Raw genomic sequence first — 24613 nt, forward strand, 5'->3', positions numbered from 1 at the left:
TTTTTCTTTTTTTTTTTTTTTTTTTTTTTTTGAGACGGAGTTTCGCTCTGTCGCCCAGGCTGGAGTGCAGTGGCCGGATCTCAGCTCACTACAAGCTCCGCCTCCCGGGTTCACGCCATTCTCCTGCCTCAGCCTCCCAAGTAGCTGGGACTACAGGCGCCCGCCACCTTGCCCGGCTAGTTTTTTTGTACTTTTTAGTAGAGACGGGGTTTCACCATATTAACCAGGATGGTCTCGATCTCCTGACCTCGTGATCCGCCCGTCTCGGCCTCCCAAAGTGCTGGGATTACAGGCTTGAGCCACCGCGCCCGGCTAAAGTCAGATGTTTTTCATATGAAGAGACAGATGTCTCCTCCTTTCTAATTGTGTATTTGGCATTTTTTAGTTGATGCTTTAAATCTAAATGCAGATACATACATATCTCTATTAAATGTCATATTCTTCTTTTTGATCCATTTGTTCTAGTTCAATCATTTCGAACATTATTTCTGTCATTTGTCCCATTATATATCTCTCTAAGCATTGTGCTGTTTGCAAATTTGGTAGATATGTACTGTCTTTCAAGTTACTGATAAAAAAAAAAAAAAAGATGTTGAATACCCAGAGGTTGGAAAGAGGGAGAGTACTAAACTGAGCAAGCCCTATAGTATAATGACAGGTTCAAAATTCTTGGGAAAGGATTTTTCAGTCAATGAAAAATATGCTATTATCCAGCCCACATTTTATCTTCCTATCTTATCAGATATTTCATGAAGGATTTTTCTAAAATCAGTATATAATTTCTTCCATATTCCTCTGATCTACCAATATCATAATTTTATCTAATTAGCAAGCAACATCTATTTGATATCTTATTTTGGTGGACTCACTTTGGCTCCCCATAATTGCTGATCACAAACCACCTATTTTTTTTTTTTTTTACCTATTCTAGAAATTCTTGATTGTCCATAATTACAGATTGATTCATCGTCTGTGTCCCTGGTGACAATTTTATTCCTAGATTGGTTTAGTTAGCTTTCAAATAAAATTGGTTTAGTTAGCTTTCAAATGAAATAGGATAGATTGTGCATTAAATGAATACAATTGCACATAGTAAATTATATAGTGACCCTCAAAGAGAAATCAGTAAGTTTTGGTCATACCTGTTTATAAACTGGTAGTAATTTAATGGTAATGTCAGCACACATCCTGACATCTGGTAATCAAGAATGGAAAGAATGAAAACAACAAGTAGAGGATCCAGTGTACTTTTCAAACAGCTCCTTCCTTATCCCCGTTAGTATTTCAATTATTTAAGAGAAGTACAGTGGAATTTTAGGGGCTGCATACTGGAGTTTCTTCTACTTTATGAAAGGTAAGTAAGATAGGTAGGTGGGGGCCAAAAACTCAGTGCCCACAGGTCCTGGATGGATAATGTAAAAGAATGAAGGTGGCCAAGTATAAGAAACAAGGAGAGGTGGGGACTGTGACAGGCACTGTCTAAAAGAGGCAGCCACCACTCAGCTCTGGCCATTTGTTGTTGTACAGGTCTGGTGTTGCCAGATTTTCTGGTTTTACAAGAGACTGGAAATCAAGGCTTTGGTGTGAAATTTCCTGATATTTAGAGATTAGCAATTAATTAACAAATTTTTAAAGTACTAATCAGAGCAAAGCATGCTTATGGTCCACCAGCTTGCAACCTCAGTCTTAAGGTATGGCCTAGTTGTGAAAATGGAGGCCCAGGAAAAGGACACCTACAGAATGAAAATGTCTCTGGTCCCATCACCACCACCACCATTTTACTCCTTTCCCATGAAAAATTGGAAAAAGTTATTGGGTGGTGGGATGAGAATGGAACCACTTTTCCCTGTTAACTTCTCAGGTTTTGGCAGCTGTTATTAGTTGGTCACTATTGGTTTCCTGTGTTAGACATATCCTAATGTTAAGCACAAAAAAGACTGATTAAGTAAAAGTCATTTAAAACTTTTTCACTGTAGTTTATTCATAGGGAGGGTTCTCACTTACCACTAGGTCCTAAGTCTTTGTTTTTAGATATCAGAACTACCATGCTTAGTGTTTGATTTAGAATTGTAAAAGAGCAGTTCTAAAAGGCTTGTCTTTTTTTGTTTGTTTGTTTGTTTGTTTGTTTTTTGAGATGGAGTCTCACTCTGCCACCCAGGCTGGAGTGCAGTGGCATGATCTCAGCTCACTGCAACCTCCACCTCCCAGGTTCAAGTGATTCTTGTGCCTCAGCCTCCTGAGTAGCTGGGAGCACAGGCATGTGCCACCTTGCCCGGCTAACTTTTATATTTTTAGTTTCGCCGTGTTTCAAACTGGTCTCGAACTCCTGACCTCAGGTGATCTGCCCGCCTCAGGCTCCCAAAGTGCTGGGATTACAGGTGTGCGCCACCTCGCCCAGCCGTCATTTTTATTTAAGTAAAAAGTTTCACTGAATGTCTGCAAAGAATTAAATTAGTAGACAAGTATTGGTCTCAAATCAGCAATTGTTTTAGAGTGCTTGTAAAAATTTTGGTCACTGAAATACAAATTGCTACCAGATATGATACATGTTTGATTGAGGCCACATTCTCTTATTACCCTACTCTCTCCTAACCCCACCTTGATTTGGTTTATTCATTCACAGTACTTAATTTAAGTACCTGCTTTGAATAGGAACCTGCTGTGAACTGGGGCAAAATTTGAAAATGAAGAAGATATGGAACCTGCTTTTACGCATCTTTCTAAATATTATGTCTCTAAGAAAAACATTTTTTAACTTTGCTTATATTTTCAGTGATGTTAGTCCTTCATGCTAAAAAGAAAAGTGCTATATAACCTGATAATGAATTTAGGCAGTTTCAAGAGGTTAATTTCTGCAAGTGTTTTTTCTTTTATGAGAAAAAAATTGTCTTTTTTCTTGAACTTATTTACTAACATTATATATTTTAAATATAGAAATAATTAAAAAAATTATTTCCAATTTAATTGAACGTATATTGACTTTGACATGTGAGAGTAGTATTAAACACACATCTATCTCACATGTAATCTTTCTCTTGGTAATTATGATCTCACTCTTAGATCTGGATAGGTTTATGTTTTCCTTTAGACTAATTTATGAATAACTGGAACTATTTGAATTTAAATACATTTGGAGAATGATTAACATGTGGTCAGATGATTTTAATCTTTGGGACTGCTTTCATTTCAAGTGGTATAAATAACATTACTGGAGAAAAAGATCTTTTGAATATATTTTATATTTTAACTATCTTTTAAATTTGAAAGTGATTATATATAGATGAGCTTGATTGTTGGTTTGAACTACCCAGGATTTTTATTTATTAAGTATTTATTACTCTGACTTGAGAACACTCCTGCTTTGCATGAGAATGTTTCTAGATTGTAGTGTGTCGTGAACTTTAATTTGTCCTTTTTTTTAGATGTTTGTTTTCATTTGTTTGTTTGTGTCACTTAGTAATTTTTTAATACTCTCAATCTCCTTCCCAGCTAAGTTTTTGTGTATAATCCCATCACTTCCTCTAACCTGTTATTTAATCAAATATTGTTTATTTTACAGTTTGTTATTTGGGCGTGATTTCCTTTGTGCATATTTTGGTTTTAGGATTTCTTTCATTCTATTTTATTATTTGCATTAGCCATATACATTGTTGGTTCGTGCTACTTCTTAAGTTCAGTGGCAGCATTAGAGTTTGACAACCAAGCGCATAGTTCACACTGAGTATTTACAGAGGCCCAAAAGCGTGATGGACAGCATACCTATTGCATTTTTTACCCTATTTATAATGTATTTTTAGATTAAATATGTGTGTGACATTTAAGCCATTCATTAATGACTGACTTCATTCACCCATATTGCTTTAATAATCACCCAAGTTCTTCCTTTATGTAGCGTGAATTCATTACTTAATATAGGAGTCCTTTGTTGAAAAAAGGATTTTAATATTGTCAGACAAAAATGAACTGCTTTTTCATAGGATTGCCTTATGAAGAGGATAGGTTTCTAAAAATCTTAATGTTGTTAAATGTTGGAAATCTAAGAGTCCTTGGAATATTACGTTATAGTAAAATATTTTATCCAAGGAAGTCCTGCGTTAGTTTCTTTTTTTGTTTGTTTGTTTGTTTTTGTTTTTTTGAGACGGAGTCTCACTCTGTCGCCCAGGCTGGAGTGCAGTGGCCGGATCTCAGCTCACTGCAAGCTCCGCCTCCTGGGTTCACGCCATTCTCCTGCCTCAGCCTCCCGAGTAGCTGGGACTACAGGCGCCCACCACCTCGCCCGGCTAGTTTTTTGTATTTTTTTTAGTAGAGACGGGGTTTCACCGTGTTAGCCAGGATGGTCTCGATCTCCTGACCTTGTGATCCGCCCGTCTCGGCTCCCAAAGTGCTGGGATTACAGGCTTGAGCCACCGCGCCCGGCCCGTTAGTTTCTTATGAAACTTATTTATTCCCTTGTATGAAGGTCCTTATAAGATTGTTCGTGAATTTGTATACATAGTTATATATTTAAAGTTATACAAGAGTTTAATAGATTTCATTAAGTAAGCTGCTGCTTCTTATAATTTTTAAATTTTTTGTCATTTGGTTAATATATTAAAGGACATGACAAGGTGAAGTTTGTCTTACGTGATCTTTAAGTATCACTAGTTAACATATAGATATTGGAGCATTTCCTTTGTATTCATGATCATCTGTAAATTCAGATTCTTCTAATGCTTGGTGAAGCATTTCTTGACATTAGTACACACCCGTGTCCTTTCCCAAAGTGTGTTACTATTTAGGCATGCTCAGTTAACAGCTTGCTTATGGTTTGTGTTGAAGCTGCTAGAGACTGTATATTGATTCCTTAACCTATTTATCCTATTAAATATTTATCCTAATAAATATCCTATTGAGATATTTTATGCCTATTGGCTCAGTTAGGAGAATTGTCCTTATTAAAATTGTTATTAGCTATAGTGGCATTATTATTAAAAGTAGATATAGAAAATATGGCCAGGCACTGTGGCTCACGCCTGTAATCCCAGCACTTCGGGAGGCCAAGGAGGGCAGATCATGAGGTCAAGAGATTGAGACCATCCTGGCCAACATGGTGAAACCCCATCTCTACTAAAAATACAAAAATTAGCTGGGCGTGGTGGTGCGCACCTGTAGTCCCAGCTACTCAGGAGGCTGAGGCAGGAGAATTGCTTGAACCCAGGAGGCGGAGGTTGCAGTGAGCTGAGATCGCACCACTGTATTCCAACCTGGTGACAGAGCAAAGACTCCATCTCAAAAAAAAAAAAAAGAAAGAAAGAAAATACTTCACCAGATTGAAACATTTGGAGAAATAAAAGCAGAGAGTTCAGAACTTTTTTTTTTTTAATTTCTAATATTTTATTTTATTTTATTTTTAATTTTATTTTTTTATTTTATTTTATGATAGAGTCTGACTTTGTTGCCCAGGCTGGAGTGCAGTGGCCCTATCTCGGCTCACTGCAACCCCCACCTCCCAGGTTCAAGCGATTCTCCTGCCTCAGCTCCCAAGTAGCTGGGATTACAGGTATGCACCACCACACCTGGCTAATTTTTTGTATTTTTAGTAGAGATGGGTTTTACCATGTTGGCCAGGCTGATCTTGAACTCCTGACCTCAAGTGATCTGGCTTCTTCTGCCTCCCAAATGCTGAGATTACAGGCATGGGCCACCATGCCCGGCCTCAGAAGACTTTTTTTTTTTTTTTTTTTTTTTTTGAGACTGAGTCTGGCTCTGTCGCCCAGGCTGGAGTGCGGTGGCCGGATCTCAGCTCACTGCAAGCTCCGCCTCCCGGGTTCACGCCATTCTCCTGCCTCAGCCTCCCGAGTAGCTGGGACCACAGGCGCCCGCCACTTCGCCCGGCTAGTTTTTTTGTATTTTTTAGTAGAGACGGGGTTTCACCGTGTTAGCCAGGATGGTCTCGATCTCCTGACCTCGTGATCCGCCCGTCTCGGCCTCCCAAAGTGCTGGGATTACAGGCTTGAGCCACCGCGCCCGGCCAGAAGACTTTTTTTTAAGTGGAATATTTGAAAATAGAAAAGGGCCAAGTGCAGTGGCTCATGCTTCTAATCCCAGCACTTTGGGAGGTCAAGGCAGGAGGATCACTTGAGCTCAGGAGTTCGGGACCAGCCTGGGTCACAAAGTGAGATCCTGTCTCTACAAAAAGTAAAAAAAAAAAAAAAAAAAAAGCTGGGTGTGATGGCTCACACGTGTGGTCCCAGCTATATAGGAGGTTGAGGTGAGAGGTTTGCTTGAGTCCAGGAGGTCAAGGCTGTAGTGAGCTGTGTTTGTGCCACTGTACTCTAGCCTGGGTGACACAATGAGATTCTGTCTGAAAAAAAAAAAAAAAAAAATAGAGCTGGGCACAGTGTTTCACACTCATAATTTCAGCAGTTTTGGAGATTGAGGCAGTAGGATTATGTGAACCCAGGAGTTCCAGACCAGTCTGGGCAACAAAGTTGTATTAAGACCCCCCATCTCTACAAAAAATCATAAATTAGCCAGATGTGGTAGCATGCTTTTGGGGTCCCAGCTACATGGGAGGCTAAGGCAGAAGGATCACCTGAGCCCAGGAGGTTGAGGCTGCAGTGAGCTGTGTTCGTGCCACTGCATTCGAGCCTGAATAAGAGCAAGACCCTGTCTTTAAATAAATAAATAAAGACAGAAAAATTCACTGTAGTTTGGTGACCTCAGTATAGTTTTCAACTTGAGATACGTAATTACAAATAAGAAAAAGCTAAATATGATATCTCTGTGCCCTGATAACTTTAGATACACTCGCATTACAGTTACGTTGGTTGTTTTAGAGTATTATCTTAAAAATCTATACCTGAGATATATATATATGGATAGAGTTGTAAAATTAGAAGACCATTCACATTAGTGCATTTGTACATCTCTTAGTTGTATTTTGGAAAGAATAAGATGGTGAGATGAGGAGTGAAAAATAGGAAATTCAAATACATTTCTGAGAAATTGTGGGGAAGACTGATAAAAATGACTCTCTGGAGCTCCTCTGAGTAAAGTCTCTCAGTTTTGCTTCCTTTGAGTATTTTCTACTGAACTTTTCTTTTCATCTGCATAACAGCTTACAGTCTAAGACAAGGTTAATTGATATCTGGGTAACAATTTCTGAATTCTTACCCTTCCTCTGTGTTGCCCAGGCTGGTCTTGAACTCCTGGCCTCAAGCAGTCCTCCAACTTCAGCCCCCCAAAGATCTGGGATTACAGTGTGAGCCTCTGTGCCCAGCCAGTTCATGTTTTTATATTCACCTTAAGTTGCAGGGTTAATTAAAAGTATTTTGTATGCCCTTGCACTAAAGATATTCAGTGCAAAGGTACATAGGAATTTTGGCCAGTCTGCAAATGCCTTGTGTGACTGTTCACACAGTTATTCATTTAACTCTTTATTACCTGAATTTTTGCAACATTTTCTTCTCTCTGCATTATTAAGTAGCGGCCTTAATAAAACCCAAGTCCAGATGTGTTGGTTGGCTCCTACACCTATGTCAAGGAGAACTTGACGTCTGATATATTTATGGGCCTTCAGCACTTCTAAGCCAGAAAGCCAACATCCCAGACACAGTAATTTTCAACTAAGAACTTAAAAGCTCTAACAAACTGTGAATGATTACTCAGGGGTATATTCAACATTTAGTCATTAGTTCTTTTTTTTTTTTTTTTTTTTTTTTTTTTTTTTTTTTTTTTTTTTTTTGAGACGGAGTCTTGCTCTGTCGCCCAGGCTGGAGTGCTGTGGCCAGATCTCAGCTCACTGCAAGCTCCGCCTCCCGGGTTCCCGCCATTCTCCTGCCTCAGCCTCCCGAGTAGCTGGGACTACAGGCGCCCGCCACCTTGCCCGGCTAGTTTTTTGTATTTTTTAGTAGAGACGGGGTTTCACCGTGTTAGCCAGGATGGTCTCGATCTCCTGACCTCGTGATCCGCCCGTCTCGGCCTCCCAAAGTGCTGGGATTACAGGCTTGAGCCACCGCGCCCGGCTAGTCATTATTTCTAATGTTGTAAAAAGACATACTGCTTAACTAAATGATCTTATTCCACATAGAGTAGGAAAGTTTGGTGATTTTGATATATCACTAGGTTAGAAAAAACCCTTTTTACATAGACACACATACACGTTTTTGACCTTGTAACATTTAATTCTGGGAAGTCTATCTTAACGAAAACATCCTAAATATGGAGAAAAATTTTATGTAGAAAGATAGTCTTTTTTTTGTAGCCACAAATAAATGGAGATAGCCAGGTTGGGCATGGTGGCTTATGCCTATAATCCCAGCACTTTGGGAGGCTGAGGCCAGGAGTTCAAGACTAGCCTGTGCAACATAGCAAGACCCCATCTCTACAAGAAAAATGAAAATTATCCAGGCATGATAGCATACACCTGTAGTCCCAGCTACTTATGTGGCTGAAGCAGGAAGATCACTTGAGCTCAGCAGTTCAAGGCTGCGGTGAGCTAGGATTGTACCACTGCACTATCCAGCCTGGGTGACACAGCAAGACGCTGTTTCTGAAAAGTAAAATAATAAAACAAAAGGAGATAGCCAGCAATAGGATAATAGAATATAATCCAGCTATTTAGAATGTTTCCATAATTGATGAAGAAGTCCATGCCTTATAACAAGTGTGAAAAATATATAGAATTATACACACACTGTGTTTGCAGCTATGTAAAAAATACATAGAAAAAGTCTAAAAGGGGCTGGTCACAGTGGCTCACACCTGTAATCCCAGCACTTTGGGAAGCTGAGGCAGGCAGATCATTTGAGGTCAGGAGTTTGAGACCAGCCTGGTCAACATGGTGAAAACCCATCTCTACTAAAAATACCAAAAATTAGCTGGGCATGGTGGTACACACCTGTAATCCCAGCTACTCGGGAGCCTGAGGCACAAGAATGACTTGAAGCCGGGAGGTGGAGGTTGCAGTGAGCTGAGATTGTGAGACTCTGTCTCAAAAAAAAAAAAAAAAAGTCTAAAAGGAAATACCTGACATTTTAATTTGTTGCCTTGGGTAACATAAATGATTTTTTTTCTTACTTTGCCTTATTTTCTAATGAGTGTATATTAACTTTTTTTATCTTTGAAAATAAACTTTAGAAAGAAAGAAAACTATGCAATAAGATACTGTAAGTTATTCTAAGATGGTATTTTCTGTAAGTCATTTTGAAAGAATTATGCTTTTGAACTGTGGAAGAATTGTTTCTGCTTAAGTTTAGAAATGAGCCAGAAGCAGCTGGGCATGGTGGCTCACGCCTGTAATCTCAGCCCTTTGGGAAGCCAAGGTGGGTGGATCACTTGAGTTCGGGAGATCGAGACCGTCGTGGCCAACATGGTGAAACCCTGTCTCTACTAAAAATACAAAAATTAGTTGGGCGTGGTGGCATGCACCTGTAGTCCCAGCTACTCGGAAGGCTGAGGCAGGAGAATCACTTGAACCTGGGAGGCGGAGGTTGCAGTGAGCTGAGATCACGCCACTGCACTCCAGCCTGGGTGACAGAGTGAGAATTCGTCTGTCTCCAAAAAAATAAAAATAAAAATAAAGAAAGAAAGAAATGAGCCAGAAGCTTTATGAAACTGTTACTTGCCTCTGTTTGAGAACTGAAAGGACAAACATGAGTTAGTTTTTGATACTTTTGGAATACGTGCGAGACCACACTATTCTCTATTGAAATGGTATCAGTTAAGCAATGATAAATGTGCCCTCCATTTTAAATGCTTTCTCTTTTATAAATAGAACCTGGTAGTGCAGCCTTTAAATGCAGGTGGTAAAGGTGTAAAATAGTTCTGTAAGTAACTTTCCATGTCTAAAATTGTCTTAAATAGCTACTGTAACATTGATGGAGCCATTGAAATATATTTTATAAGTTAATAGTTACCTTAAGTTTTAAACTAGCTGTATCTTGAACATGTATCTATATTAATCTTGAAATGCAAAAGAAAACTAAGCAATAAGATCAGTCAGAATATATTATTTCATGTGTCTTAAAACACAGGGGAGACCAGCCTGTAGTTCCAGCAGTTATAGAGGTCAAGGTGGAAGGATTGCTTGAGCTCAGGAGTTCAAGACCAGCCTGGACAACATAGTGAGACTTCATCTCTATAAACAAACAAACAGAAAACCACAGGGAGCTCTGTGAAACAGATATCCATATTTGAAGACTATTTATGAGAAATCGTTTTGATTGATTTCAATGTGATTATAGTTAGCTTAAATCCTAATTCTTTTTCCCTCGTAAGTTAAAAAATAAATGTAAGCCAGGCGCGGTGGCTCAAGCCTGTAATCCCAGCACTTTGGGAGGCCGAGACGGGCGGATCACAAGGTCAGGAGATCGAGACCATCCTGGCTAACACGGTGAAACCCCGTCTCTACTAAAAAATACAAAAAACTAGCCGGGCGAGGTGGCGGGCGCCTGTGGTCCCAGCTACTCCGGAGGCTGAGGCAGGAGAATGGCGTAAACCCGGGAGGCGGAGCTTGCAGTGAGCTGAGATCTGGCCACTGCACTCCAGCCTGGGCGACAGAGCCAGACTCAGTCTCAAAAAAAAAATAAAAAATAAAAAAATTAAATGTAAAAATTTTAAAATAAAATAAAAAAAATCCGTCAGTGCAGATGCGTGATAATCACAGGGAGACCAAAGATGAAGAGAAACCTCTAATGCACCTTTAGCCTGTGATCTGACTTTAAATTCTATACATCTGCATTGACTAGGAGTTGTAAACTTTTGTTACTTTTGTCATAGATCCATGGTGGTCTATGAGTTTGGGATGTTGGACTCAATTTTTTCACAGATATATATTTGTAGTTTTTGATAATCCAAAGTTATAATCATCTGTAAACTTCATGACTAATAGTCGTTAACCTCATTTCTGATGAATACTTATGGTTACTACATGTTGTCAGGTACTGCTTATGGTGTTGGTTTAGAGGACTTGGTATTTCAGATGTACCAAGACCAGACTCATAGGGATGTTTAGAGAATATATATAACAGCTTTAGGTTTCCTTGTCTGGAGTGGGTGTGTGTGTGTTTGTTGAGAGAGTACATACAGATAGGTTTTTTTTTTAAGTTTGGCAATTTGCTATAGAATACATTTATTTTAAATATAGAAAACATGAGATCCATCATATAGTGTGGCAACTCAATTTATGTGTGGGATGCATAATTGAGAGATGTTATTTTGAGTCCCCTTTTTTGTGAGCTCTGCTGTGAACTGCAAACTGTATGCATGTATATAAAAGGTTAAGAGCCCGGGTAGCTGAGTGGGGTGCCATGCTGTTAGCAGACGACGAAGGCAGTATTACTCACCAGGTGCACGCTGTCAGCTCTGTAGAAGATTCCATCTTCATGGAGTCATCTCATGGTCCACTTTTTCTTGAAGCCAGGTAACATTTCCAATGGGTTGGTCTAGTTGGAATTTTTCCAACTTGAAAAACCTAAGCATTTTCTTCTCTGACTTTTTTTTTAATGAAACACTGCCTGTTGGAAAAACTAACTTGCAAGCTGGAATGAATCTGTGATATCACTTTGCTTTGTAAGAAATAATTATGTGAGGAGTGATTTTTTTAAAAATAGAAACTGGTGAGGGTGAGAATTGGAGTGTTGTGTCTTGCTTTGTTGTGGTGTTAAGCATGGAGCACTCTAGCTTGTGTTGTAGACTTTTGTCCTAGGGATGTACAGACTCTATTTTGTGATAACTAATCTGTTCACTTTGACTGTTACTGAGGCAAAGTAGTTTTGTGCAGTTTGAATTCTTGGCTCTTAACTCTTTTGCATATGTCAGTACCTTGGTCTTTTAATGATATCTGACTTTTGCTTCAAATCTGTTTAACTTAGTTATAAAATAATCTAAACTAGACAGTCTCTCTAAGCTCTTAATTTTGTAAGTTTTCTTTCTTTTTTTTTTTTTTTTGAGATAGAGTCTCACTCTGTCACCTAGGCTAGAGTGCAGTGGCATCATGTCGGCTCACTGCAGCCTCTGTCTCCTAGGTTCAAGCAATTTTCCTGCCTCAGCCTCCCAAGTAGCTGGGATTACAGGCACCCACCACCATGCCCGGCTAATTTTTATATTTTTAGTAGAGACAGGGTTTCACCACGTTGGCCAGGCTGGTCTCGAACTCCTGACCTCAGGTGATCCACCCGTCTTGGCCTCCCAGAGTGCTGGGATTACAGGCATGAGCCACTGCACCCGGCCAATTTTTTAAGTTTTCTACATCATCTCAATTGTGTTCACTTAGTAACTAAGACTTCAGTGACATTTAAATAAAATGTTCTGACCTTTTCTTTAGAGCTTTATCCTCTTCATGGTAAGCTGTCATACTTGAGACTCTTGAGGGTACTTACTAAGCATGCTCACAACTCAGTTTGTGGTACAGGCTGTCCCTTGTCATGCATACTATGGCTTCCTTTATGTCATTGCCTTTCAATCCATCACGTTACATTATGTCCGTTAGTTGGTACCATTATCACTGCCTGTCTGACTAACACCAGGGATTGTTTTTTTTTCTCTTTAATTAGCAGTAACCAAATTAATGCAAACTGATAAATCTTCCCCTCCCCCTTTTGGTTTTTTGGGGTGGTGTTTTTTGTAAATTTTTATGAGGCTCAGTGTTTCCAAAGTTGACTTTAATCATTTCTCTTAGAAAAGTATTGTCACTTGTCACTTAACTGCTTACAAAATAGCTTTCAGTTCCTGGGGATAGGAGATTGCACATTATTTAACCATGAATATGATCCTCAAAATTGTGGGAACACCACCTTAATTTTCATTTTGAAGGACCATGATGGTATTATAAAATGCTAGATTGATTTGTCTAACTTCTTTATTTCCCGTGTGAAAAAAACGTTTACAAATTTGGATGTCTACTCCCACAAAGTAGCTAATTGTCTTTATTAGTGTCTACATTATGTCATTTTCTTAAAGTAATGATTAAGTAATTATATACATGGCTATATTGATCAATGTTTTTGATAAACATTACTGTATGCAATTAGCTTGACAAGTGTACTAATACTTACCTAAAAGTAGACTGCTAAATAACTGGTATAGGTTTTCATACTAATCATGTTTTAAGTAATAATTATATTTTCTGACTACAGGCACGTGACACAAGCTGACCTCAAGAGCTCCACGTTTTGGCTTCGAGCAAGTTTTGGTGCTACTGTTTTTGCAGTTTTGGGCTTTGCTATGTACAAAGCATTACTGAAACAGCGATGATATAAAAAGAAATACTGGCCCTACCAAAAACAAATACTTTTATGTACATTCTGAATGCTTTAAGTTCTGCTAGAAATATTGAGATATTTATACATGCAGAGTTACTTTATTAATATTTGTAATTCATGCATAAGAGTATTTTAATGATAGTTATAACTGCAGTATTGGCTAGCATATGGAAAGAAAACAGCTAACAGCCAAACTAAAATGGCTAAATTCCAGAGGCCAAAAGGGAATATTTTGTAAATATATGTACATATTCAGGTAAGATATGGTCTCCCAAGCTGAGTTCTAGAAATGGTGTTTCTAGACATTTCTAAATGGTATTGTTAGTGCTCACTTGACTCACTCTCCTAGGTTTAAGTTAGCCCAGAGATTGTATTTACTCATGGAACACTTTATTTATTTCACATTTACTCAGAATGATCCTTTGGGTTCTATAAGGACATGAGGCACAATTTGCCATTCTCTCTCCGTTTTTAAAAACATAAGCAGTGTCAGCTTACCAACATGACTTTTTTTCAGTCAGTTGTGGTAGGCCAGCCTTGAAGCCATCGCACAGTCTAGAAAATTGTGTAGCTGAGTGTGCAGCTCACCTTTAAGGGTGAAGTAAGGTAAAAGCAATTAGCAGAGACGTTATCTATGTGATTATGTTGCTTCTTTTGTCAGTATGTTGAATTTTATAGCCCTTTCAATGAAATGAAAAAAAAAAAACAATTTGTATATTACCAATGTTTTTAGTTTAAATAAAGAGTCACCCTTACTACTGTTGAATTTCCTCCCAAGAGTAAATCATTCTATAATGGCTGTGTCTATTATAGTCTATTACAGTAACTGCATGTGTCACCAAGTGTTCTATATCAGGCTAGGATAACCTAGAGGCAGTAATTTTTTAAATGATAAATCTAATGAATATAAACTCTCATGATAAACCTATTTTTTCCATCATCCGCCTTTTCAAGTATTTAAATAAATAACTGCTGTGTACTGTGATCTTGAGTTCTTTTGTCTTCTGAAGTATTTCTATACAGATGTGAGTGAAGTCCTCTGGTTTCTGTCTCTCATATTGAGAATTGTTTGTGTAAAAGGAATACTCAGTAGGGAGTGGTGGCTCAATCGTGTAATCCCAGCACTTTGGGAGGCCGAGGTGGGTGGCTCACCTGAGATCAGGAGTTCGAGACTAGCCTGACCAACATGGTGAAAACCTGTCTCTACTAAATACAAAAAATTAGCTGGGCATGGTGGCACATGCCTGTAATCCCAGCTACTTGGGAGGCTGAGGCAGGAGATCATTTGAACCTGGGAGGTGTAGTTTGCGGTGAGCTGAGATTGCGCCATTGCACTCCAGCCTGGGCAACAAGAGTGAAACTACATCTCAAAAAAAAAAAAAAAAAATGCTGAGTCAGTTGTGATGCCTCACGCCTGTAATCCCAGCACTTTGGGAGGCTGAGGCAGGCAGATCACTTGAGGTCAGGAGTTCAAGACCAGCCTGGCCAACACGGCAAAAACCCGTCTCCATTAAAAATACAAGAAATTAGCCAGGTGTGGTGGCGCATGCCTGTAATCTCAGCTACTCCGGAGGCTGAGGCAGGAGAATTGCTTGAACCCAGGAGGCAGAGGTTGCAGTCAACCGAGATCATACCACTACACTCCGCCTGGGCAACAGAGCAAGACTTCATCTCAAAAAAAAAAAAAAAATCATTAGGAAAACAGTCAAGTACGATGCATACATGTAAGAGGATATTTATTTAAAAGTTGTAGAGAAGTCTATTCTGGTAAAAGGCCAATTGTTTTCCCCTTCACATAGCTAATTAATGTGGTTTCTACTGTTGTTTGCATGTTTATTTTCTCCTTTAACATGATTTTTCCCCTTTGCTGTTCTAAGGGACATTTTCTTACAAGATCACACCTCTTGAGCAACTAGTAACAGTATCACTTACTGGCTTGCAAAATAACATAGACACTTCATTTTTTATTTTTATTTATTTTTTTATAAGACAAGGTCTCACTCTGTTGCTCAGGCTGGAGTGCAGTGGCACGATCATAGCTCACCGCATCCTTGAACTCCTGGGCTCAAGCAGTCCTCCCATCTCAGCCTCCCAAAGTGCTGGGATTACAGGTGTGAGCCCCCACACCTGGCCTGACTCCTCATTTTTATTATTTTCTGAGAATTTCCCACTTACCAAATTTATGTCAGTTGTATAGTTTACAATGACAGTTAATTTTTTCCAAGCTCTTTTCTAGTTTGTCTGAAATACTGCTTTAAATGCTTTATAGGTTGTTGCGTTTGTGAGGAGCAGAGGAAAGAAGCTAGCTTACCAAGAGTTAATGAGTGGTGTGTTTATATATTTAGATACTCTCCCTCCATCTTTTCATTTGGGGAACTTACATTTCTTTGGTTCAAAAGAAGGGAGGGAGCAGCTGCCCTATCTTGCGCTTGCTCTGGACACACTCCCTTGCTAAGCTAGCCCCTTTCCTCGCTTGTCAATCACTCCAGGTGGGGTGGGTTAGTAGAGGGAATGCTCACTGTTTTCTCATCTTTAACCTACAGGCACATAGCGGTTTTTTCTTTCTTTTCGAGACAGAGTCTTGCTCTGTTGCCAGGGCTGGAATGCAGGAGCGTAATCACAGCTCACTGCAACCTTGACGTTGTGCGCTCAAGTGATCCACCCTCCTCAGCCTCCAAGTAGCTGGGACTGCAGACATGTGCCACCACACCTGGCAAATTTTAAAAAAATACTTTTAGTAGAGATGAGGTCTCACTCTGTTGCACAGGCTGGTCTCAAACTCCAGAGCTCAAGTGATCCTTCTGCCTCAGCCTCCCAAAGTGCTGGGATTATAGGTATGAGCCACCAGAGCTGGCCTATTTTTCTTCATTTTGCATCTACTTTAGAGACTAGTGAATGTGAGAAAATAATGTGAACACAAGAAAAGGCTTCTTCTGGCTTTTACAGTTTGCTCAGGAGATGCAAGCTTTAAGAATACTAAGGAGAAATGAAGAAAATAGAAACTTGAGAGTCGAAAGGAGATCTTTCACTTTACACCAGTTGCATTGTCTTTTTTTTTTTTTTCTGAGACAGAGTCTTGCTCTGTCACCCAGGCTAGAGTGCAGTGGCACGCTCATGGCTCACTGCAACCTCAGCCTCCCTAGTACCTGGGACTACAGGCGCCCACCACCATGGCTGGCTAATTTTTTTTTTTTTTTTTTTTTTTTTTTTTTTGAGACAGTCTTGCTCTGTTACCCATAGGCTGGGGTGCAGTGGCACAATGTTGGCTCCCTGAAACCTCCGCCTCCCAGGTTCCAGCAATTCTCCTGCCTCAGCCACCCGAGGAGCTGGGATTACAGGCACGCATCATCACCATGCCTGGCGAATTTTTGTATTTTTAGTAGAGACGGGGTTTTGCCATGTTGGCTAGGCTGGTCTTGAACTCCTGACTTCAGATGATCCACCCACTTCGGCCTCCCAAAGTGCTGGGATTACAGGTGTGAGCCACCGTGCCCGGCTAATTTTTTTTTTTTTAATTTTTAGTAGAGACGGAGTTTCACCATGTTGGCCAGGCTGGTCTCAAACTCCTGACCTCAAGTGATCTGCCTGCTTCAGCTTCCCAAAGCATTGTCTTTTTTAAAAATTTTTTTTCAACATCTAAGTCTTTATTAAGGTGAGCTTGTACAAACAAGCATCTATCCCAGTGTGGGGGTGAGGATGGGAGAGGAGAGTGGGGCAGTAGGAAGAAGAGCATTCTCATTTTTTGATAATAAAGCTCCAGGTTCATCCCATCGTGGATTTCATAGTCCCCCAGAGACACATTGTCCTTAAAAATCGTGTACCATTTCTTCAGGACAATCTTGTTCCAGCGGGTACCAGTTTAGGCTGCAATCGGTTTCTTTTTTTTTTTTTTTGAGACGGAGTCTCGCCTTGTTGCCCAGGCTGGAGTGCAGTGGTGCGATCTGGGCTCACTGCAAGCTCCACCTCCTGGGTTCATGCCATTCTCCTGCCTCAGCCTCCCAGTGGCTGGGATTACAGGCGCTCACCACACGCCCGGGTAATTTTTTGATTTTTAGTAGAGACGGGGTTTCACCGTGTTAGCCAGGATGGTCTCGATCTCCTGACCTCGTGATCCACCCACCTCGGCCTCCCAAAGTGCTGGAATAACAGGCATGAGCCACCGCGCCCGGCCTGCAATCGGTTTCTTAAGGTCCCCAATGGTATCATCCGTGTTGCATTTAGCATGGACCTTCTTCCCCAGATGGTCGTTGCAAACAACCTCCATCGTCCTAGCTGGAGCTCGAATCGCCTGGAACCTGTCGACACCACTAGCTCCTCAACATTGTCTTTCAAATGGACAATTCGAGGCCGTTTACTACAGTGTCTTAATGAATAATAAGGCAGTTGTGTGAAGAAACATTGCTTTGAAGATGTGTAGTCCTAGCATAATGTAGTAACTTAGCCTTATTTATTATATCAGGCGTCTGTTGCTTCTTGCTATTCATGTCTTTCTCTTTCACATTTGACCAAAAAATGAGCAATTTCCCGCATTGTTGGCACTAATAATGCTACGGTAGGAGTGGGCACTGATGTTAGGAATTTGGGGAGCACATGACCATTCTGAAATGGCCTATGAAAGTGGTAGGACTTTGGGTATCAGTGCATATATGCACATCACCTGCCAGGGAAAGGCATCAAAGAAGAAATATACTGATGAGGCCGAGCACAGTGGCTCATGCCTGTAATCCCAGCACTTTGGGAGGCCAAGGCAGGCAGATCATTTGAGATCAGGAGTTTCAGACCAGCCTGACTAACATGGTGAAACACTGTCTCTAATTTTAAAAAAAACAAAAACAGGCCGGGCGCGGTGGCTCAAGCCTGTAATCTCAGCACTTTGGGAGGCCGAGACGGGCGGATCACGAGGTCAGGAGATCAAGACCATCCTGGCTAACACGGTGAAACCCCGTCTCTACTTAAAAAATACAAAAAACTAGCCGGGCGAGGTGGCGGGCGCCTGTAGTCCCAGCTACTCGGGAGGCTGAGGCAGGAGAATGGCGTGAACCCGGGAGGCAGAGCTTGCAGTGAGCTGAGATCCGGCCACTGCACTCCAGCCTGGGCGACAGAGCGAGACTCCATCTCAAAAAAAAAAAAACACACAAAAAAACCACAAAAACAAAAAAACACCCAGGTGTGGTAGCACACACCTGTAATCTCAGCTACCCAGCGGGCTGAGGCAGGAGAATCGCTTGAACTCAGGAGGTGGAGGTTGCAGTGAGCTGAGATCACGCCACAGCTCTTCAGCCTGGGCAACAGAGCGAGACCTCATCTCAAAAAAACAAAGGAAAAAAGAACTATACTGATGAGCCAGTCTTTTTTTTTTTTTTTTTTTTTTTTTTTTTTGAGACGGAGTCTCACTCTGTCGCCCAGGCTGGAGTTCTGTGGCCGGATCTCAGCTCACTGCAAGCTCCGCCTCCCGGGTTCACGCCATTCTCCTGCCTCAGCCTCCGGAGTAGCTGGGACTACAGGCGCCCGCCATCTCGCCCGGCTAGTTTTTTGTATTTTTTAGCAGAGACGAGTTTTCACCGGATTAGCCAGGATGGTCTTGATCTCCTGACCTTGTGATCCGCCCGTCTCGGCCTCCCAAAGTGCTGGGATTACAGGCTTGAGCCACCGCGCCCGGCCGATGAGCCAGTCTTGAATGAAATGAGAACTTTCCCAATCTGTGAAGGCAGCTGAATAATGAAAAGAGGGAAACAGAGGTAAGTGCCTGACCTGTGTGGTAGAGCATAAATCTTTCCTAAACAGGCCCTCAAAATGCAACTTGGGTTGGCTTTTTTTTTTTTTTTTTTTTTGGCCCATCATTGGCTGTTAGGTTAGCTTTGATGTCCCTTTTGTCTGAATTGCACTAGTAAAAGTCAATACAAAGATGCCTTTAAAATATATGTGCAAATCCTAAAAATAAGTGTGTGATCTAGTTCCATTAACATGTTTGACTTCATACTTTAATACTTCTTATTTTTTATTTGTTTTTTTAACCAACATACCAGATTCCTGAATCATACTTTCACAGTCCATGTGTTTTTAGGAAACTGATTTGAGACTAGGTACTTTTTGAGAAATACCACATGTCAAGATGCTAAATTTAATGTTCACAGTATGAGAATGATCCATGCAGGCAGCTTGACCTCTCCAATGCCTTTATCACCAGATTCACAGTCCAATAACACACTTATTTAAACCCCTAAGGTTACAAGTAATTCGTGTCTTTTTAACTTTTTATCAAAAGTCGCTGTCAGTGAAAGCAAGTGTCTGTTAACCTGCTTGGCCCTCAGCTCTGTGGAAGTCTGACCTGTGAGTGTCACAGCTGTGTATTTTAGGTTTCTCTAGTGCATCTCAGTTTCATAAAATATCCTCTTGCTCCCATGGCACTCAGACTTGTCAGACCGTTTGTCCCAGATATTTTGGGTTCAGAAAGTATCTTACCTAGAAGGTAAGATTTTATTTTATTTGAGACAGTCTCACAGTGGCACCACTCGGCTCACTGAAACCTCTGCCTCCCGGCTTCATGTGATTCTCCCACCTCAGCCTCCTGAGTAGCCGGGATTACAGGCATGTGCCACCATGCCCAGCTAATTTTTGTTACCACGCCTGGCCAATTTTATCTTCTTTAGCATAGATAGTTGCAGAGGTCCAATGGTGAAATCGAGAGATTGTTAGTCCTTCTGGGTTTGAAAGCTGAATGTCAGCTGTGTACACATAAGGAGGAATTGCCAATATTATTTTTATACATTGAAAATTCCAAATTCCACAAGAACAGTGTTTCTCTTTCAGCATTTTCCTATTTATAGTTTATATACAAGTTTTTTTTTAATTTTTTTGAGACAGAGTTTTGCTCTTGTTGCCCAGGCTGGAGTGCAATGGCATGATCTTGGCTCACTGCAACCTCTGCCTCCCAGGTTCAAACGATTCTCCTGCCTCAGCCTCCCGAGTAGCTGGGATTACAGGCGCCTGCCACCATGCTCACCTAATTTTTGTATTTTTAGTAGAGATGGGGTTTCACCATGTTGGCCAGGCTGGTCTCGAACTCCTGACCTCAGGTGATCTGCCATCTCGGCCTCTCAAAGTGCTAGGATTGATTACAGGCAGGAGCCATCATGCCCAGCCCATATAAGTGTATTATAATCAACTCTTAGGAGTTTTATTAGGATAACATGAATGTATAGGCTGCAGTTTAAATTATAAGTCGCAAACTTTTTCTGCAAAGGGCCAGATTGGAAGTATTTGAGACTTTCACAACTACTTAACTCTGTTGTAGCATGAAAACAATCATAGACAATATATAAGCAAATGAGTGATTTCGTTCTAATGAAACTTCATTTATGGACACAGAGATGTGAGTTTTGTGTCATTTTTATGTACCAGAAAATATTCTTATTTTGATTTTCTTAACCATCTAAAAATGTGGAAACTAGCCAGGCGTGGTGGCTCACGCCTGTAATCCCAGCACTTTGGGAGGCCGAGGCGGGCACCTGAAGTCAAGAGTTTGAGACCAGCCAGTGCAACGTGGTGAAACCCCTTCTTTACTAAAAATACAAAAATTAGCCAGATGTGGTGGTGCATGCCTATAATCCCAGCTACTCGGGAGCCTGAGGCAGGAGAATAGCTTGACTCCAGGAGGCAGAGGTTGCACTTAGCCGAGATTACATCACTGCACTCCAGCAAGACTCCATCTCAACAACAGCAACAAAAAAGTGGAAACCATTCACGTGCTGTACAGAAACTGACAGCCAGATTTGATAAACACCCCCTGTAACTGATGAAAATATAGTAGTAAATGCACAGCAGCATTTACTAATGATTTTTTAAAATTACCTGATTGTTTTGGAATGTGAAAAGGTTCAATATTAGGAAGAACTTAAAAATACTGTAGTCATGTTTTGTTTGTGTGAAAACTAAGAGTGGATGTAGGAGTGTTTGATTTTTTTCACTTTTACTGATCATATTGCTCATAAGAGCACGGTGCGCCCGCCACCGTGGGATTAACCTCAAAGAGCAGTTTGATGCTTAGAAGGTAAAGGGAGCATCGGTTCCACTTCTGAGGACTCATGTGGAACTATTCTTTTGGCACTTCATCCATGCTTGTTTTCAGTTGTCCAGTTGTGTAACTGGTATACATGGAAAGTAAAGGAATCCCATGAGAATGGTTAGTTTGAACTCTAGTTATCTGGGGAATTTACCCCCTTGTGTGCATGAACATGTGATCATCCTTCTTATTTCTTTAAATTTTAAAGCCAATATTTCAGAGCTTAAATAGCTTACATAGTATAAAGGTCATCTGTCCAACTCCATACTTTCATAGCATACAGGGAGCACAAAAAGGCGAGAAGTGATGGCCGGGTGCGGTTTCTCACGCCTGTAATCCCAGCACTTTGGGAGGCCGAGGCGGGCAGATCACAAGGTCAGGAGATCGAGACCATCCTGGCTAACACAGTGAAATCACGTCCCTACTAAAAATACAAAAAATTAGCCAGGCATGGTGGTGGGCGCCTGTAGTCCCAGCTACTCGGGAGGCTGAGGCAGGAGAATTGCTTGAACCCAGGAGGTGGAGCTTGCAGTGAGCCCAGATCTCTGAACTCCAGCCTAGGTGACAGCAAGAAGTGACTTACTCAAAGCCACAGTATTAGTTTGTCCTCGAGCTAGGACTGAAACTGGGTATCTTGTTTCCCAGTTTGGTACTCCTTCCACTATAGGAGCCAACCTAATGACTGGCCTTTTTTTTCCTACCTTTGGTAAATTTGCAGTATATTCTGTGAAAACAAAAAACAAAAAGAAACAGGCCTAAGGGGAAAAAGAGAAAGAAAGAAAAACCCCACTAAACAGTTTTGACATCTCTTTAACTAAAAAGGGTTAAAGTTGGCAAAGCAAATTTTCTGGAAGACTTTCATTTCCTCTGAGGCATTCTGCTTTCATTTCTGCTAGCTGTCACTAGGTAATTGATGTGTTTATTGAGAGGAGTGCAGACACGTGGTTAGGTTTATTTCAGGTACAGATAACTGAGGGGAAGTAAGGCTATAACTACTCTTTGAAAAGCACTTTTTATGATTTTTAATTGTTCTTAAGTTGTTAATTTTGAAAAAAATGCTCTTAAAATTTATTCACATTTTATAAATGGAAAAGTACTTGTGTCAGGGGCTTTAATGGGGGGAACCTCCTAGAATAAAGTTTTGTCACTAATATTTTTCATCTCTGCTTCTGTAATCTGCCTCCAGGATTTCCGTAATTCTAGTGCCATCCAGCCACTTCTATATACCATCTAGAGAATGAGTGGCTGAATATGTTTTCACACATTCACTACACTTTTTCCTGACTTCCTCTTACTTTTTTTTTTTTTTTTTTTTTTTGAGATGGAGTCTCACTCTTGTCGCCCAGGCTGGAGTGCAATGGCGCTATCTCAGCTCACTGCAACCTCTGCCTCCTGGGTTCAAGCGATTCTCCTGCCTCAGCCCCCCAAGTAACTGGGATTACAGGCACCCACCTCCACGTGGGCCCAGCTAATTTTTTGTATTTTTTGTAGAGACGGGGTTTCACCGTGTTAGCCAGGATGGTCTCGATCTCCGGACCTCGTGATCTGCCTGCCTCGGCCTCTCAAAGTGCTGGGATTACAGGCATGAGCCACCGCGCCTGGCCCTTGTCCTGCTTTTTAAAGCCTGACTGCACTGTTCCTTGCCTGCTTCTCTGATCTCAGTTTGCAGACCTATTGCCTGCTTCCTTCAGAGCCTTTGCACCGGCTATTCTCTGCTTGAAATGCTTTTCCCTCTTTTTTTGCAAAGCTGCCTCATGCTTGTCACTTACATCTCAATTTAAATGTTACCTCCTCAAAGTGGAGCCTTTCCAGACTGTGTAAAGAAACCATCTAGAAACTCAATCTGATGGTCAGGTGTGGTGGCTCACACCTGTAATCCCAACATGTTGGGAGGCTGAGGGGGGGTGGATCACTTGAGGCCAGGAGTTCAAGACCAGCCTGACCAACATGGTGAAACCCCTTCTCTAGGTGACAAAGCGAGACTCTGTCTCAAAACAAACAAACAAAAACTCTATCTGACATCACCCTGATTGTCAGCATCTCACCACCAGCCATCCTCCCTCCCTCCCTTTCATCCTCTCTCGTTCTCTCCCTTCCATCCTCCCTCCCTCCCTCTCTCGTTCCCATCCTCCATCCCTCCCTCCCTTCCATCCTCCCTCCCTGTCTCATTCCCATCCTCCCTCCCTCCCACCCTTCCATCCTCCCTCCCTCCCTCCCTTACTTCTTCCTCTCTCCCTCTCTCATACCCTCTCCCCCTCCCTCCCCACTATCTTCTGTCCCTCCCTCCCTCTCTCGTTCCCGCTTTCCCTCCCTTCCTTCCTTTTCCACATGTGTTCCTTCATTTGTCGAGGGTCTCCCTGCTGCTTCAACGTAGGCTCTACAAGAGTAGGGCTTTGACTGTCTTAATCACCACTTTATATTCAGGGCCTAGAACAATACTTGGTACATAGTCGATGCTCAATAAATATGTTTTGAATCAATGAGTAAATGGACAAATAAATGAACTTTAAGCCATTTGCCTTAAAATTCTATGAAAGTCAGTGCAGCTTGTTGGACTGAGTGAGGAAATAAAGCTAAAGGACAACCAAAATATTTCCTGCAGAGCTGGCTCAAACAACTGAGCTATGGGGAAGGGCTTCCACAAAATCAACGACAGAATGTCAGGAACTTGCACAATTCAGAGCCAGGGGTCACAGGTCTCAGACTTGGGGTCTGAGCCTTTCTTCAAGTCGTCTGGTCAACTAGGCCTCTTGGCCGGGGCTCAGTGATCTCTCTTCTACTGCTACACTTAGTTTATCACAAGGGATTCTGTTCTGCTTGGTCATTCTTTCCTTCAGAAATATGTACTTGGAGCCTCCTTTGTATAAAGTGCTGGGCTGTATGTTGTGAGAAATAGAGATGAAATAGTTATGGGGGAGGTGCCTGATTCAAAGATCTTCTGATACAATAGGGAGAAGTAATACATAAATAAGTATTTAGGTAGAAAAATAAGAACTATAAGAGATAAAATCAAGTGCGGGCTGGGTGCAGTGTCTCACGCCTTGTAATCCCAGCACCTTGGGAGGCTGAGACAGGTGGATCACCTGAGGTCTGGAGTTCAAGACCAGCCTGTCCAACATGGTGAAACCCCATCTCTACAAAAATACAAACATTAGCCAGGCATGGTGGCGGGTGCCTGTAATCCCAGCTACTCGGGAGGCTGAGGTGGGAGAATCGCTTGAACCCAGGTGGCAGAGGTTGCAGTGAGCCGAGATTGCACCACTGCACTACAGCTTGGGCGACAGAGCGAGACTCCACCTCAAAAAAA

General features: G+C 41.3%; 1 protein-coding gene and 1 pseudogene across 9 annotated transcripts in view; one reads left to right on the forward strand and one right to left on the reverse strand.

Moving 5' to 3' along the window:
- The window catches only part of RHOT1 (ras homolog family member T1), an 83491-nt gene extending 69262 nt beyond the window's left edge, over positions 1 to 14229 (forward strand). For 7 of the 8 annotated variants that reach the window (XM_025362171.1, XM_025362172.1, XM_025362174.1 and 4 more), the window contains one exon: positions 13119 to 14229. In XM_025362171.1, the coding sequence (XP_025217956.1) occupies positions 13119 to 13236 (118 nt within the window). In that variant the 3' untranslated portion in view covers positions 13237 to 14229. Of the gene's footprint in view, positions 1 to 9217; positions 9356 to 13118 lie in introns of all 8 variants that reach the window. The other variant, XR_003116201.1, reaches the window with a different exon arrangement.
- Positions 14230 to 16109: 1880 nt separating this feature from the next.
- LOC112609253 lies at positions 16110 to 17508 on the reverse strand (annotated as a pseudogene). The gene is made up of 3 exons (XR_003116177.1): positions 17415 to 17508; positions 16830 to 17108; positions 16110 to 16132 (listed from the first exon to the last, which is right to left on the reverse strand). The product of XR_003116177.1 is annotated as a ubiquitin-like protein 5 (transcript).
- Positions 17509 to 24613: the final 7105 nt, after the last annotated feature.

The sequence above is a fragment of the Theropithecus gelada genome, chromosome 16, assembly GCF_003255815.1.
Source record: "Theropithecus gelada isolate Dixy chromosome 16, Tgel_1.0, whole genome shotgun sequence".
NCBI classification, from domain to species: Eukaryota; Metazoa; Chordata; class Mammalia; order Primates; family Cercopithecidae; genus Theropithecus; species Theropithecus gelada.